The sequence below is a fragment of the Betta splendens genome, chromosome 5, assembly GCF_900634795.4.
Source record: "Betta splendens chromosome 5, fBetSpl5.4, whole genome shotgun sequence".
In the NCBI taxonomy this organism is placed as follows: Eukaryota; Metazoa; Chordata; class Actinopteri; order Anabantiformes; family Osphronemidae; genus Betta; species Betta splendens.
The window spans coordinates 312084-326859 of record NC_040885.2 but is presented as its reverse complement, the minus strand read 5'-3'; the positions used below and the strand labels follow the sequence as shown (position 1 = coordinate 326859).

The 14776-nt window shown below is 48.8% G+C and overlaps 1 protein-coding gene across 12 annotated transcripts in view; it reads left to right on the top strand.

Moving 5' to 3' along the window:
• magi1b (membrane associated guanylate kinase, WW and PDZ domain containing 1b) overlaps positions 1 to 12857 on the top strand; it is an 84012-nt gene extending 71155 nt beyond the window's left edge. For 8 of the 12 annotated variants that reach the window (XM_055508878.1, XM_029149880.3, XM_029149883.3 and 5 more), the window contains 8 exons: positions 262 to 454; positions 1537 to 1911; positions 3275 to 3478; positions 5399 to 5492; positions 5591 to 5678; positions 6596 to 6739; positions 7883 to 8021; positions 10822 to 12857. In XM_055508878.1, coding sequence (XP_055364853.1) covers positions 262 to 454; positions 1537 to 1911; positions 3275 to 3478; positions 5399 to 5492; positions 5591 to 5678; positions 6596 to 6739; positions 7883 to 8021; positions 10822 to 12008 — 2424 coding nt within the window. In that variant the 3' untranslated portion in view covers positions 12009 to 12857. Of the gene's footprint in view, positions 1 to 261; positions 455 to 1536; positions 1912 to 3274; positions 3479 to 5398; positions 5493 to 5590; positions 5679 to 6595; positions 6740 to 7882; positions 8563 to 9860; positions 9941 to 10821 lie in introns of those variants that run through there. The other 4 variants (XM_029149886.3, XM_029149885.3, XM_029149881.3 and 1 more) reach the window with 3 other exon arrangements.
• Positions 12858 to 14776: the final 1919 nt, after the last annotated feature.

The following is a 14776-nucleotide window of genomic DNA, read 5'->3' as shown; positions in this document are numbered from 1 at the left end:
AAGTAAATTAGTGATTTACTTTCAAGCTTGGCTCGGATGTAGCAGGTAGAAAAGAAGATTAAAGATGTCATAGTTAAAGTTTATATTGTGGCAGGGATTTACTGCAGATTAATTTTATAGCTGCTGTGAAAAGTAGAACATCTTTTTTGCTGTCTCTGGTAATTATTCTGTGTATTCTGTGCTGCTTCCCTTGAACATTTGTAATGCTCTTTATGTGCTGCACATATATACAGTAACTGACAAGCTGTTGGCTCCTTGCAGATCTACATTGGCCACATAGTGAAGTACGGCGCCGCCGATGAGGACGGGCGCCTGCGCTCGGGCGACGAGCTCATATGCGTGGACGGGACAGCGGTGGTGGGCAAGTCCCACCAGCTGGTGGTGCAGCTGATGCAGCAGGCGGCCAAGCAGGGTCACGTCAACCTCACCGTGCGGCGCAAGACCAGCTACGCCGGTAAGGACGAGGAGGAGACGGGAGGAGGGAGCGCTCTCATCAGTGAGATCCTGAAATGTCCATATTGGTCCAATCACCATGTCTGACCAGTCAGAGTATCTTGTTTTTCTAGTAATTAATAAGGATTAACTCTATTTTTAGATAAATGTATCTGGATTAATCTCAAAAATAAATATCTGTAAAAATACATGAAATACAAAAATTCCAGCTAGGAACATTCATTTTCCTTCAAGCTGTTAAGATCATTATCGGTAATTGTAAATATAATTTAATATAATTTATGCATTTAATTATGACAATCCTGTCTTAATTTGATTACATCGTGATAAAACAGCTTTATCCTGCTACAGTGTAACAATCAAGGCCCGTGGTCTTTTCAATACATTTCCATCCAGAGCCTGGGGCTCGACTCGCTGTGCGCCGGCGTTGCACCCTCACCCCCCTCTTTAGTAGTCTGGGTGTGCAACATTGGGAAACTCTCAGGCCCGTCCCCATCTATTGACTTCGCCCAGCTCAGCTCCTCGGCGGGCGATAAAGAAAAGCCCATAAAGATGATGGAGAGGGTGGTCAACCTTCGGCCTGTGACAGCAGCGAGACGCTCGTCTGGCTCGCGGCGCCGCCAATATGAGGCGCCTTGCTCGGGCAGCGGCACAGGAAATGAAATGTGGACTGAAGTGTCCAGATAGAGCAGGCGGGTCGCGTCTTTGGTTCGTCTTTTGTCGAAAGCAGATCAGAGAAAGCGCCGTTTGAGAGGCTCTTCTCCCCAAGCTGCCTTATCAGCGGCTCTTTTATCATAATGACATAAGCCGGCGTGTTGGGAGAGAAAAATGTCTATTTGCAATCTTTGTTATGCTCAGATTGTGCAGAAGATGTAACATTAATCTGTGTTGCTATATCTTGACAGTTCTGCTTCAATATTGTGTTTTCTTACCGCGAGCCTGTATTTTCTTCTTCTACTCCATTATCTCCTGAACACCCGTAATGCTGTCTCTTTGTCTTCATCCTCCTCTTGTGATGTGGTATGTTGTGCATGTTCTGCCTCACCTTCTACCTCACTTTATCCTCTCTCTGTCGCCCGCCAGTCAAAGCAGAGGGTGACGTTCCTCCGTCCCCCGCCTCCTCCCACCACAGCAGCACCCAGGCGCCGAGCCTGACCGAGGACATCGGGAAGCGCACCCCGCAGGGCAGCCAGAACTCCCTCAACACGGTGAGCTCCGGCAGCGGCTCCACCTCCGGCATCGGCAGCGGGGGAGGAGGCGGCACGGGGGGAGGCGCCAACGCCGTGGTCCCCGCCGCCGCCGCCGTCACCGCCTCCTCGCAGCCGCCCGGCGCCGCCTCCGCCGCCCCTTCCTCCGCCCTGCAGCCCTACGACGTGGAGATCCGCCGGGGCGAGAACGAAGGCTTCGGCTTCGTCATCGTCTCGTCCGTGTCGCGGCCTGAGACCGGCACCACCTTCGGTGAGAGATGTCCCACTGGTCAGAGTGGTCAGAGAGTATTCCAAGAAATCTGTTCCACGCAGCAAAACATGAAACACGTACTGTAGATCTTCCTCGTCTGGGGCCTTTTATCTTCTTATCTTGTTTGCGGGCTGCTCTTGCATCATCCATAAAACCACTGAACACAAAAATAGCCTGACAACCAGCACAGATTCTGGCTATTTACAGTCCCACCAGATCAATACCAACACTCTTCAAAGGAGCGATTCTTCTTTCTCATCTTTTGTCCGAGCCCGTCAAACTACGACACTGAAACCCTTTTCCCTGCCTGTAGCTGCTGCACAGCACTTTCATAATTGATCACAAGCAAAGCCGGACTTACATAAGACACTTGTATTATTCAGCCGAACTCAAATAGCGGCTGCCAAGCAGGATGGCACTAAAAGCCTATTGACAGCTCAATGAGAATGAGTACGGTGAGCAGCATATGTGCAGCAGGTGAGGTGTTCAGATCATTTATTCATCCGGTGATGCACTCGACTGGTGATTTGAATCTCTGCCTCCACCGTGCGCTCTTCGCCCTCCTGCCTCCACTGTTCCCTGCTCTTAACTGTCGGTGTGGGACGGCTCAAAAGGTCGCGACGGGCTTGCAAAGACTTAACGAAACGGCCACGTGAAAGCCTGAAACGCCGCCGCTGCTTTTGAGTTCGTTATTAGGTTATAGCCGCAGTAAAGGCTGAAACTAGTCCGCGCAGCTCGGCTTCTCTTCTCCGCTCACTCTGAGCGTAACGTTCTTTTTACATCTCACGCCCGACTTGATTCAAGGAGAAAGGAGAGGAAAAGGTCACGGTTAGACAAGATTGTAGTGGAATAAGTGAGCGGAGGCACTGGATGGGATAAATAAATAGTAATGAAAGGCGAGACGGAAAAAGGAGCGCGATGACACGCTCCTGAACGCTGCGGCGCCTCAACACCGAGACCTGAAGGTAGCTGCAGAGATGTCAGCTGTGATGTGTGTTTGTTGTCTCCAGCTTTCTGCAGTCGTCTCAGACGCAGACAACACAGCGCTGTTTTCATTATTAGCTCTTTGCTGCAGAGAAACTCTCGCAAATAATATAATGATGCCTATTTTAGGAATGTGGCTTTAAGTAAAATCACAGAGCCCCCCTGCTTTATTTCAAACTATCGTCTTTGACAACTCTGCTGTATTTCCAATACGCTTCTCTCTGGCTTTGGCTGCTGGCTGTCGGTGAATTAACCTTTGAACCTCTGCTCCTCTTTGTCTCCTCCTTCCCCTCCCTTTTTCTTCCCCTCTCTCCTCTGACAAACGCCCCAAACACACACACACACTTGCGTGAATCCAATGTGTCAATGATGACCATAGCTGGCAATGCATGTGTGGCCATGCCCCACAAAATAGGGCGCATCATCGAGGGGAGCCCGGCCGACCGCTGCGGGAAGCTGAAGGTCGGCGACCGCATCCTGGCTGTTAACGGCTGCTCCATCACCAACAAGTCGCACTCGGACATCGTCAACCTCATCAAGGAGGCGGGGAACACGGTCACACTGCGCATCATACCTGGAGACGGTGAGTCAAGGCCTCGGGTCCGTTACATGTTCTGGGGCAGTCTCGTTTTCCCTTGGTGCCAAAATATGGAACACATCACGGTCACCGAGCTAAAATCATCATATTGGTTCTTGCAATCATGCATGTAGCCTTCAGCTATTCAGGTGAGCGCATGAACGAGATAGATACTAGTAGATACTAGAGCTATTTGTCTGCTTCTCAGCTCACGTCTTATGGATGAAGGCTTTTTGTTTACCTCTTGCGGAGCAGTTGATGAGGACAGTGAGCCAGGATTGCTCTGCCAAGGAGACACGAGAGCAAAAGGCGTCAAGGAGAAATAACTGGATATGCTTTATTACAAAGTTCTGGTTCGTGTTTATGTGCATGCGTCAAACAAACAGCCGCTGTGTTGACGCGGAGACAGAGGGAGTGACAGGAGAAGATTGCGTCTCTGACTCACTGCTCTGCCTGCCTGTGTTTACACATGGGTGAACAGGCCTGGTTTTGTGTGGATAAAGCCTGTCTAAGAGTTTCTGCTGTGAATAAACACCGAGGCGAGCGGCTCCCTCAAGGTGAAGTCGGCTCGGCTTTCGTACTGACTGATGCTCAACTCTTTTGTGCAGAGCGGTGCATGCACTAGCAGCTAAAGCTCCGTCCCGGTGGCGTAGACTCCAGACAAAAACCAGTCACACCGCATCCTCGACCTCCCTGTTGTGTGAAACGAGCCTGAGGTGATATGATGCGCCTTTTTTTAACGCAACCTGGGGTTTATTGTGTTGAGCAGCCCTCCCACCGCCTTCTTCCCCACTGTGCCTCACTCTCACTCCTGAATCATCATTTTGATTGGGCCTGCTCTGCTTCCTAAACGGGTCCATTCAGGCCAGGAGGGCGTGTACGTCAGGGCAGACGCAAATTAAGGAAGCAACTTAGATCCAATGCAGCCATGGGGTGTTTTGAAGCAAGAGGGGAAAGGAAGAAGTGGTTCACATGCATAAGAAAGAAACAATTAAAGATAGTTCTAATATATTTATTCATTAAGTGAATATAGTGGGAGAAGGGATAAATGGAATCGGTTAAGAAAATAGATCTGCGCATGAGGCTCTGAAGGTGAGAAACAAGCACTGTTCCTTCCAGCACAGACCTGATGGTGAGGACGCAGCTTTATTTGCCTAATGTATTGCGATGATGGCCTCCTTTTCTCATTAGAGTCCAGCATCAGTCACTCATGCCATTAACTGATTTCATCAAAGCTAAGACGAAATAACCAAGAGCCCCCACGTCCCTAGAGCCTGCAAGTGTTTATTTGACAACCCGGAGACCGACAGGCGGCCTCTGCTTTCAGAGTGAGATGTACATGTTGAGGAAGAGAAACGCGGTTTGACAAGTGCTGTGACAAAATGACTGATGGAGCACCTCTGTATTCCTCTGGTGTCCTGCTTCCTGGCTGTGAGCTGGAGGAAGCCCCAGGCTAGTGGCGGAGCTGGCGGTGGTCCCTGTAAGGCAGCTAATGTTTGTGGCTGACAGCTGCTCAGTCTACACCGGAGTTCACGCAGACAAATTAAACTCGTTAAGTATGGATTCAGTTGTGTCAGACCGAGGCTTCTGTTTCATGCAAGTTTTAACAAATTGAATTAGAAGTTGAATGGGAAAAAGTAAATGTCAATAAAATGTAATCAGGTAGCAAAAGGCCTTTATGGTTGCTGGAGGCAAATGGGTTATTGCATAGTGTGACAAATGTGTTGCATTCACTGGTGGAAAAACTAATTGGTCAAATCAATTCTTGAAATATTTTCCAGTTTTGCGCTGCGGCTTAAAAGTTTGTAAAGACAATTTAATTTTCAGGCTCATTTGCAATACACATTCTTATTCAGCCAGAATCGAATTAAAAATGAGTTAGTGCAAATGTCATGTTGCCCGTTTTCTTTCCTCCCCTCTGCTCAGAGTCCTCAAATGCGTCCTTGCTGACCAACGCGGAGAAGATCGCCACTATCACCACCACCCACACGCCTCTGCAACAGGCTGCACCTGAAGCCAGGTGAGCACCACTCTGGCCTTTGACGAGGCAGGAGCCGTCATTTCATCCCTTCAGCTGCTGCCGCTCAGACCCAACGTCCACGTCTCTCTTTGTCTCAGGAACAACACCAAACCAAAACAGGAGTCGTACGAGTTCAAAGCGCCGCCGGTCCTGCAGCCTCAGCCCCCGACGCAAGTCTCCGCTCAGGTGAGAAAGGACGCGCGTTGGCTTGTCACTTTGTCCACTCATCCATCCAGTTCATGTCTTCATCAAACACGACAACAATTTACACTCCGCCGCCTCAGCTCCTCCGCCACATTTTTCTTTTCACGCATCCGTCCAGCTGTGCCTGCACCTACAGACTCATTTATTCCATACTGTACGTTAGCCGTTCCGACTACCTGCCCTCGCAAGGACATTAGACAAGGAGGCGCATTTTGATCTATATGTTTCTGTCTCCTTGCGGCTACCTGCCAGTGTTATCAGAGTCCTTGTGTTGAGGAAAGGCTGTGCGCTTTCAAAGTAACCTCTCAGTCCACTGTGTTCACTGCTGAATTAATCTGCCAGTGTGGAGATGGCTTTCGCAGATAGCATTGATCCGTTAGCAAAGGAGATTAGGAGGGCGTGAAGGAAGGAGCTGCTGGCGGTCTGCCTGTCCTTGTGCTGCCCGGCCGGCCGGCCGACCCGCTCTCTCTCTCGGTCTGAACCACACACACTGACATAATGCATAACTAACTAATCCTAACGAAAGCTTAATTCTCACCTTAAACCCCTAAACCTGTCGTTAGCCTTAAAAGCCTTTGAAAGTTTTACAAGAACAACTGCAATAACACACACTCGCCTGTTAAATAGGTGCGACTTTCCTGAAGGTGGCATTTGTCACGTGTTCCCTTAAAAGACACACGCGCACTAAATCGGAATCACAAAAGTGACCTTGATGCAAATGTGTGTCTCTCTCTCTCTCTCTCTCTCTCTCTCTCTCTCTCTCTCTCCTCTCTCCTCCTTCTCCTCGTCTCCTCTCCTCTCTCTCTCTCTCTCTCTCTCTCTCTCTCTCTCTCTCTCTCTCTCTCTCTCTCTCTCTCTCTCTCTCCCTGTGCGCATTTGCGGGGCTCTGCCTCCATCAGGATTCAGAGTTCTACTCCGTGGACCTGGAGCGAGACAACAAAGGCTTCGGCTTCAGCCTAAGAGGAGGCAGAGAATACAACATGGACCTGTATGTGCTGAGGCTAGCCGAGGACGGCGCCGCCGTGCGCAATGGCAAAATGAGGGTATGGACACAAGAACCGCAACACACTCAAATGCATGTTACATAGGAGTTACATAGGAGGCCCAGCATATATAAATGCGGCTTTATTCATATACAGTAATAGTGGAACAGAACAGAAAGTCAGATTTAGATATAGTGACCCCGGCTCAGTGGGACTACACTATACAGTAAAGGCGATATTCAGCAGTTCCATTATAGCGACATTAAGCTTTCTTGGCACCAACAAGCATCTCCTGGGGCACAGCAATAATAGACGACTCCTAAAAGATCTTTGTTTTCATATTAAGACCAGCTTTGTATCCTGACGTGTAGATCAGACGTGCAGGTGCAGCCCGATTCATTAAGGGTACAGTAGATACAGCCTCATACTTGTTAAAGTGCCTCAGTGACTATAAACACCTTGAGTGGGGCTCTGTATGTGAGCGCAGCACGAAGACACGGGGCACGCGAACCCGGCAGCGCTGACAGAACACGCACGCTTTAATTAACGCACTCCTGTTGGGCCGTTAGGCGGCGAGCGGGCCGTACGCGCCGCACACATTGTCAGGAAACTGTAATATCAACCTTTAATTTGATTAATTGCACAAACCCCGAGCTCGTCCCCTGGGCTGCTGGATTGAATATATATGTTGCGGGATCCATTAATTCTCCCCGCGTTTGCGTGCCAGACGTTCGCAGGCCGGTTTGGACGCGTGTTACGCGTAGACGCGCTGCGCCGCACACGCCGCGTACGCGCGTCTGAGCGCCTCATTAGCACCGATATTAATAGCAGGCGCTCTGTGTGGCAGAGAGGTGTCAGCGAGACATCCGTAGTCTGCCGGAGAGGAATTCCCTCCGCGCGGGCACTGACAGATAACTGGAGGCAAGGAATCAGGAAGCAAAGGAGTTTTATTTTCCTGCCTTTGGTCCCTGAGACCCCCCACACCCCCTCTCCTATGCTACATAATTTGCTCTTTCTGTTGGTTTACGAATACTCTTTGCTTGAGTCACGGTTCAGCAGATTTACAACCTCTCCCTTCTTTCTCACCCCGAACCCCCCCCCCCCCCCCCCCCCCCCCCCCCCCCACACACACACACTTTCTTCCTCACCTGTCGTTTTGACACCTTTTCTGCCTCTTTCCCTCCCCCCTCCGCCGCTTCTTAGGTCGGCGACGAAATCCTGGAGATCAACGGCGAGAGCACCAAGGGCATGAAGCACGCGCGGGCCATCGAGCTCATCAAGAGCGGGGGCCGACGCGTCAATCTGGTGCTCAAGCGGGGCGATGGCTCAGTGCCTGAATATGGTGGGTCAATCTATGAAAACATTCCCTTCTCCCCTCTGTTCACACCCTGAGCCGGAGGGCGCTCAGTGGACGGTGGTGGGTCGAAGGCCAAAGAACTGCAACAACCCCCCCTCGGCACCCTTTACCCGTCCCTGGGACAAATCCACCAGGGAGGGGAGGAAGGGATGGTTGTTGCTCACCCTCTTCTTGGTGGCGGCCGCTCCCTGGGCTTTGGGATTTTGTCGGTGGGGGGGCGGCAGGGGCGGATGTTGCTCCCGTGGGTGCTGTTGCCCCCTCCTGCTGTCACCCCCCACCCCCTCTCAGTTTCTGTCATCCCACTGTCACTTTTCACCTTCTGGCCACTGAGCAAAAGCACACTGCTGGGACTTTACAGAAAGGTGGTGGGTCTGTTTACAGAGTTTGGCCACAGTAGTGAAAAATGTTTCTTGTGAGTAAAAGTAATATTGATGGCTGCAAAAACTCTAGTCAACTAATTTAGTATTTTATACCCCCATCATAAAAAATGGGGCAACTCATAGCTCTGGTTTGGACGGGACACAAACATATTTATGATATTTATTGAAGGTGAATGTAAGCTACTGAACTTCTTAAAGGTTTTGAGTGGGACCTGTTTGGAGAAGAAAACGCATTCTCATGCATTTCCAAGATCTCACTATACTGTGCTTGGCATTACTCACTAATTTGCACCCACCGTTAATGTCATTGAAAAAGCTGTGACAATAGAACTGCACCCCCCACCTCCTCCCGTTCAAAGAAAAAAAGAGTTGCCCCTGTTATATAGGTGTTTTGTACAGTGATTAAAAGAATAGAAGCATTTTTACGAATATTTTTGTTCCGTGTACAGAGCCATGAATTGAAGCCACATACAGTATTAATGGATAAAAGTCTATTGCTGCATGAACTTGTCAAAAGTGTAAATTAGATTTTGTTTCCTTCTACTGTCTAATTTCCATAATATTTATGGAATGTTTTTTTTTTCTTATTTGACCACTTTTGATTGATAGTCACGAGTCATCATCAGTGTTTTTATTTCCTTTTTGTTACTTTATTTTTTTTTGAGTGGAGCTACATTTGCCTGTCTTGAAAAGTCCATCATTGTATTTTTTTTGTGTATTTTTTAATTTCTTTGCGCTAAGAATGTGCCGTCTGCACCGATACAACATTGCGTGAACTTGTATATATCCGGGTCATTCTTTGTACTCTTTAGTTGACCCGACCCTTCGACCGACTCGCCAGTATTTCTGTTGACTTCCATCAGCAATGTAACAGCGCCGTGTTGGGTGTGCGAGTCTCACTCTTGTCTTTATCTCTTGGGTTTGACTTTCTGCTGCTTCTGCGTCCGTGTGTGTGTGTGTGTGTGTGTGTGTGTGTGTGTGTGTGTGTGTGTGTGTGTGTGTGTGTGTGTGTGTGTGTGTGTGTGTGTGTGTGTGTGTGTGTGTGTGTGCGTGTGTGCGTGCGTGCGTGCGTGCGTGCGTGCGTGCGTGCGTGCGTGCGTGCGTGCGTGCGTGCGTGCGTGCGGCGTGCGTGCGTGCGTGCGTGCGTGCGTGCGTGCGTGCGTGCGTGCGTGCGTGCGTGCGTGCGCATTCGCTTGTTTACAATGCTTTTCTCTGTAACTGATGGTTTCCACTGAAGGGTTTGGGCAATTTTCCTGGACTGTCTCTTTATTCTGAATGACTCAATGATCAAATAAACACATTTTTTTCATTGAAAATCAACACAATAATTCAGCTTTTCCTCCTTCCAGTCGGTTCTAAGTGGTCTAAACTGGTGTGCTCTTCTCTTTCTGTTTTTGTGTATCTCCTTCTTCCCATATTGCACTGGGCTCTTGTCTTCCTTCAGGGATGGTCGCTTCCCATCTCACTGCATGTATGAGAAATGACAAGATGGGGGAGGCCTCTGTCCTCCAAAATCAGACCACGGTTAGTTGCTGTCCTGCCCTGTTGTCCGGCGCTGCCTCCCACTTGTCTGTCGTTATCTCTTGCGCGCTCTCTGTCCGTCCTGATGTGTGTTGTGTGATCTCGGATCACTCCATGCTCCACTCCATGCAAACGACTCCATTACCTCAAATCGCATTGCCAGTGTCGCCGCTCCCGCAACCGTTGTTATGGATACTTGCATACGTCTTCCCACCGCTGCAGCAAACCCTCGGGCAACAAGTCTCAAGGTGAATGCAGAAGATTGCGCTTCACTACTGCTGGTCTTCGGCTAATTCCATTCTCTGGTTACAGACAGAGGTTGTGCAACTTTTTTAGCCTAACTTAGGAACACGATCCTTTATTAAAATGCATGTGAATTTGTGCAGAGCATTTAAATCGCTAGTGATCTGTCGCATATATAACATTATGAGCGTTGTATTTGGTTTGAACATCTATAAAGCGTCTGAGGCATCATGACAGCGCATGACAGAGCATGGCTATTCAGTACAGCATCACCAACCTGCAGCACCACCCGGAACCAGCCTCCGGTCCAGCCGCTCCACCAGCTAAGTCCCATTTCGCTTCCGACTTGGGAACAGGTTTGTCATTGTTAACCGGTGTCTTCCAGCCGTGGCTGCAATGTCACTCTGCCTTCTACTCATGTGTAAGCTACAGTGTTTCTTTCTTCCTTCCCCACTGCTGTGCCATGCAACAGCTTAGACGTCTCTGCTGACATTAACATCAGAATGGCTTTCAGTGGAAATGTTCCCACCTTCATGTCTGGGTGATTCAGCATGCTCCATGTTCAAGCAGACAAGAGGTTGTAGAGTGTAGACGCACCTTTGATCCCAGTGCCCTCGTTTGTATGTCACACTGTGTTGCAGACGTCAACGACAGCAGCACAGCCGACCCAGCCTCAGGGTTACAAAACGCTGCGGAAGTGAGCGTCCTCTCCTCAGCCAACGCGCCGTCCGACTCCGCGGCCCCATCGGAGCCTCACCACTCATCCCGAAGCAAGACGGAGGCGGACCACAAATCAAGCAGTACTGGCACCAAGCACCGCCACTCCAACCACCGCCACCGCTCCCCCCACAAGAAAACCAGTACGGGCCAGCACAGGGCGAAGAAGGGAACCGGGAAGGATGAGAAGAAAAGCGACGGCCATCACCACCACTCCAGCGGGCACCACCGCAGCCGCCACCGGTCCCCGGACAGGAAGCCGGCCCGCTCGCGCAGTGCCGAGAACACCCTGGATGCGCAGCGCCACGGGGGGCACCGGCACGGCCGCTCCCCCGAGAGACGGCACCACCACCACTCCTCCCACCACCGCCACCACTCGCCTCGGCGCCACCGCTCCCCCCAGCGCTCTCGGCACCACTCCCCGACTAGACGCCACCAGCCCTCCTCCAACCCCTACCGGTACGCGTCCCCGACGAGGCGCGGCCGCGGCCACAGCGGGCTGAAGAGGGACGAGCCTGCCGCCAAGGCGCCGAGCACCCCTGAACCCAGCTTCTCGTTCGAGGACAGCGTCCTCCGCGAGCCCCCAGCCCTCGACCGCCTGAACAGGGAGGCCACGCTCCAGCCGCTGCCGAAGGAGGACCGCCTGTTTGGGGAGGACAGCCTGCTGATGAGAGCCTACTCCAGGGACAATGCCTACAAGGAGGACAGCCTGTTACGAGGCATGGTGTCCCGGGGCAAGAGAAGTGGCTCCAGGGAACACCTCCTGCCTCGAGTGCGAACCCCCGACTCGGATTCCGCCTTCATGAAGTACAGCTCGCTGCTGAGGGGCCGCTCAGCCGAGAGGCTGGAGAGGATCGGGCGCTACGCCAGCCGAGGGAGTTCCCCCGAGTCGCAGTACCGAGCCCGCAGCCTTGGACGAGACATCTCCCCGATCAGGAACTCCAGGCAGGATGACTCAGAGGATGAGGAGGATGATGATAATTTTGTAGCGGCAAAGGTCAGAGAGCACTACAGCGCCCTCAAGACCAACAACACGAGGCAGTCATCCAACGCTGTGCTCCCTGAGCCCAAGAAGACCTACAAGGACAACCCCAAAGACCTGAGCATCTGAGAGGATGGCTGTCGGCCAGTGACACCTACAAATACTCACTCCTGTCACCATATGGTTCTTCAGAAATACACCCAGCTGTGACCACACACATTCACTAACCACTCACACATATACACAGTGGTGTAACAATGGAGCGTTACTAACAGGACAGAGATTCCAAAATTACTTTTGAAAGCAGTTTTTTTTCGTATGATTATTTCCTTCTTGTTTTGGGTTAAACATTCTGCATTTACAGTAACTCCGACTTTTCCAGAAAATGTAAAACCATAAAAAAACGATGATGTGCCTAACAGTTCCATTAACGATCAACCTTTTAGGTTTTTCTTTGTTTTTTGTTTGTTTTTTTGGTTAATACATGGCAAGAATTTTCTGCCATGCTGTCAGATGATGAAATTGATCTACTTTTCCACAAGGATCCCATGAAAGAACTGAGCACTTGGTCAATGTACCCGGTGCTCACAATGATGCTGTGCATGTCTTTTCCGGTTTCAATGTCTCTCTCTCTCTCTCTCTCTCTCTCTCTCTCTCTCTCTCTCTCTCACTCTCACACTTTCACTCTCTGTTTCTCTCTCTCTCTCTCACGCTTTCACTCTCTGTTTCTCTCTCCCTGACTCTCTCTCTCTCTCTTTCTCTCTCTCTCTCTCATCCTCATTCTCTCTCTTTCTCCCCAGTGCCACTGTTTTTTAGACATTCGACCAGACTATAGCACAAGCCTGCATTTGTTTGTATATTTTTGACAGTTTGCAGTATGTGTACATTTCAGAGGTGACCATTTTAAATGAATAAAGGGGAAATAAAGTTAACCTATGACGATGATGTTAAAATAAAATAATATATTCAGCAAATGAACATGTGTGTGCTTCTCTTATCACAGCCGTTTGAGGCCTACAGTGAATGAATGCGAGCGTTGTGATGTGATGTCTGACCAGACATGATGCAGCAAGGCAGATAGAAAACGCTGAGTCTGTGCAGTAACGGTTTTTGCAGTATTGAAGGAGATTGTAGGACATTCTTCAAACCGTTTCTCCATGTCTTACTGTGATTTCTAATATTTATGTGACCTCTTCTCTTATTGTCCTCTATACTCATTCCCATCTATGTTACTTTTTGTGGTGTGTCCTTTTGGCTCAGAATTTATTTGGGAGAAAACAGACAGCAGGACGCTGCAGAGACGACGGCGGGTGGGTGATAACACCAGCAGTGCTGTGTGGGCTTTGAGACAAAGCAGCAGCAGTGGAGTGGTCAGTCTTGATGACCTGTGAATGCTAGTGGGGATTTACTGCTGCACACAAATCAAATCTCTTACTAAAGAAACACAAGAAAGGCTTCTTTGTTGTTTCATCTTGATAATTCACTTCTAAAATTTTATAGATTAAATAACTGCTAGTTGGAAAATTTATTCTCACTTAAGACCCTAGGATGCATGAAGTTGAGTTGAAGTTAATCTTGAAGGGACATGGGACTCACCTAAGGGCAATTGTTACTTAATGTATAACAAAGGACGTTGCATCAATAAGGCAACTATCTAATTCACAGCGTGAAGTTGTGGTCCCAACAACATATTGCTGAGTTGAATTGTTTAGTTTCATATTTATTTATACAGTAGGTTGGAGCCAAAATGTTGCAGATGTCAAATCCGTGTTTGTAGCAGACGGCTGCCACTTATGATTTAGGTAGTAGCATTTCTTTGATACTGCTCATCCGCAATGAAAGACATCTCTTTACAAAGACCTTACAAAATACAAAAATACAACTAGCAGCAATTGGCATCAGTGGAGAGGAAAAACTTCCCTTTTTAGAATGAAGCTAAGAATAGCCAATTTTGTAGCATTGACAAATGATGCTCCCAATATTAGATATAGTTCTGGTGGAAGAAATCACATTTCTGTTATAGTACAAACGACTAAAGGAGATATTCTGGTCAAAGCTAACTCCAAGATTACTCATCACATAAATTTGTCATCTAGCTCCTGATTAGATAACATCTGACATTGTTGGCCCCAAAAACATAAAGTGTGGCTTATCTGAATTCACTATAAGTAAGTTACATGATACCCCTTTACTGTATGTCTTTCAAATATGCTCCAGGTTTGTTTGAAATATTTTTTTTTCATAGATAAATATGGATGTTGTCTGAACCTGCAAAAAGTACCTCCATCCCACTATTCCTACAGCAGGTGCGTATAAATTAAAAGCATTGGTCCAAGCACAGAACCCTGAGGGACTCCACAACTAATTTACATGAAGTAAGTATGGAAGATTCATTTTCAGCAAAGCAAAGTGCAATTTGAAAAATTAATTTAAAGCAACGTTGTGTTATTTTTTTAAATACCACTCCAGCCAGCAACAATGGACGCCTGCATGATGTTTTTGAGCAGAGGAATGGAAAGATAAAATGACCTAAAATGTCCATTTAGTGCAGGCAACGTACAACATATAGTTTTGTGTTCATTTCCTTTCGCTTCTCCTCTTTTAGCAAATATTTTTCTTGCCCTTTGTATGAGGAGAGTAGTAGACCTGAGGTATATTCATTTATTCATCAACAGCCATGAGCACACAACCGTGACATTGGCTTTCACTGACTGCTCAGAAGAGTGAGCCTCGCCAAAGCCCACAGGATGGTGCACGGGTGCTGCGCTGCCAGGTTGTTTAAAGAGTCTGGGTCACAGACGCCTTTGACTGCAACGCTCCACATTAACATATGTTTTGAGATACATTTCTGAATAACAGCACTGGAGAAAGTTGCGCGCTGTAGCTTTAATACCTTA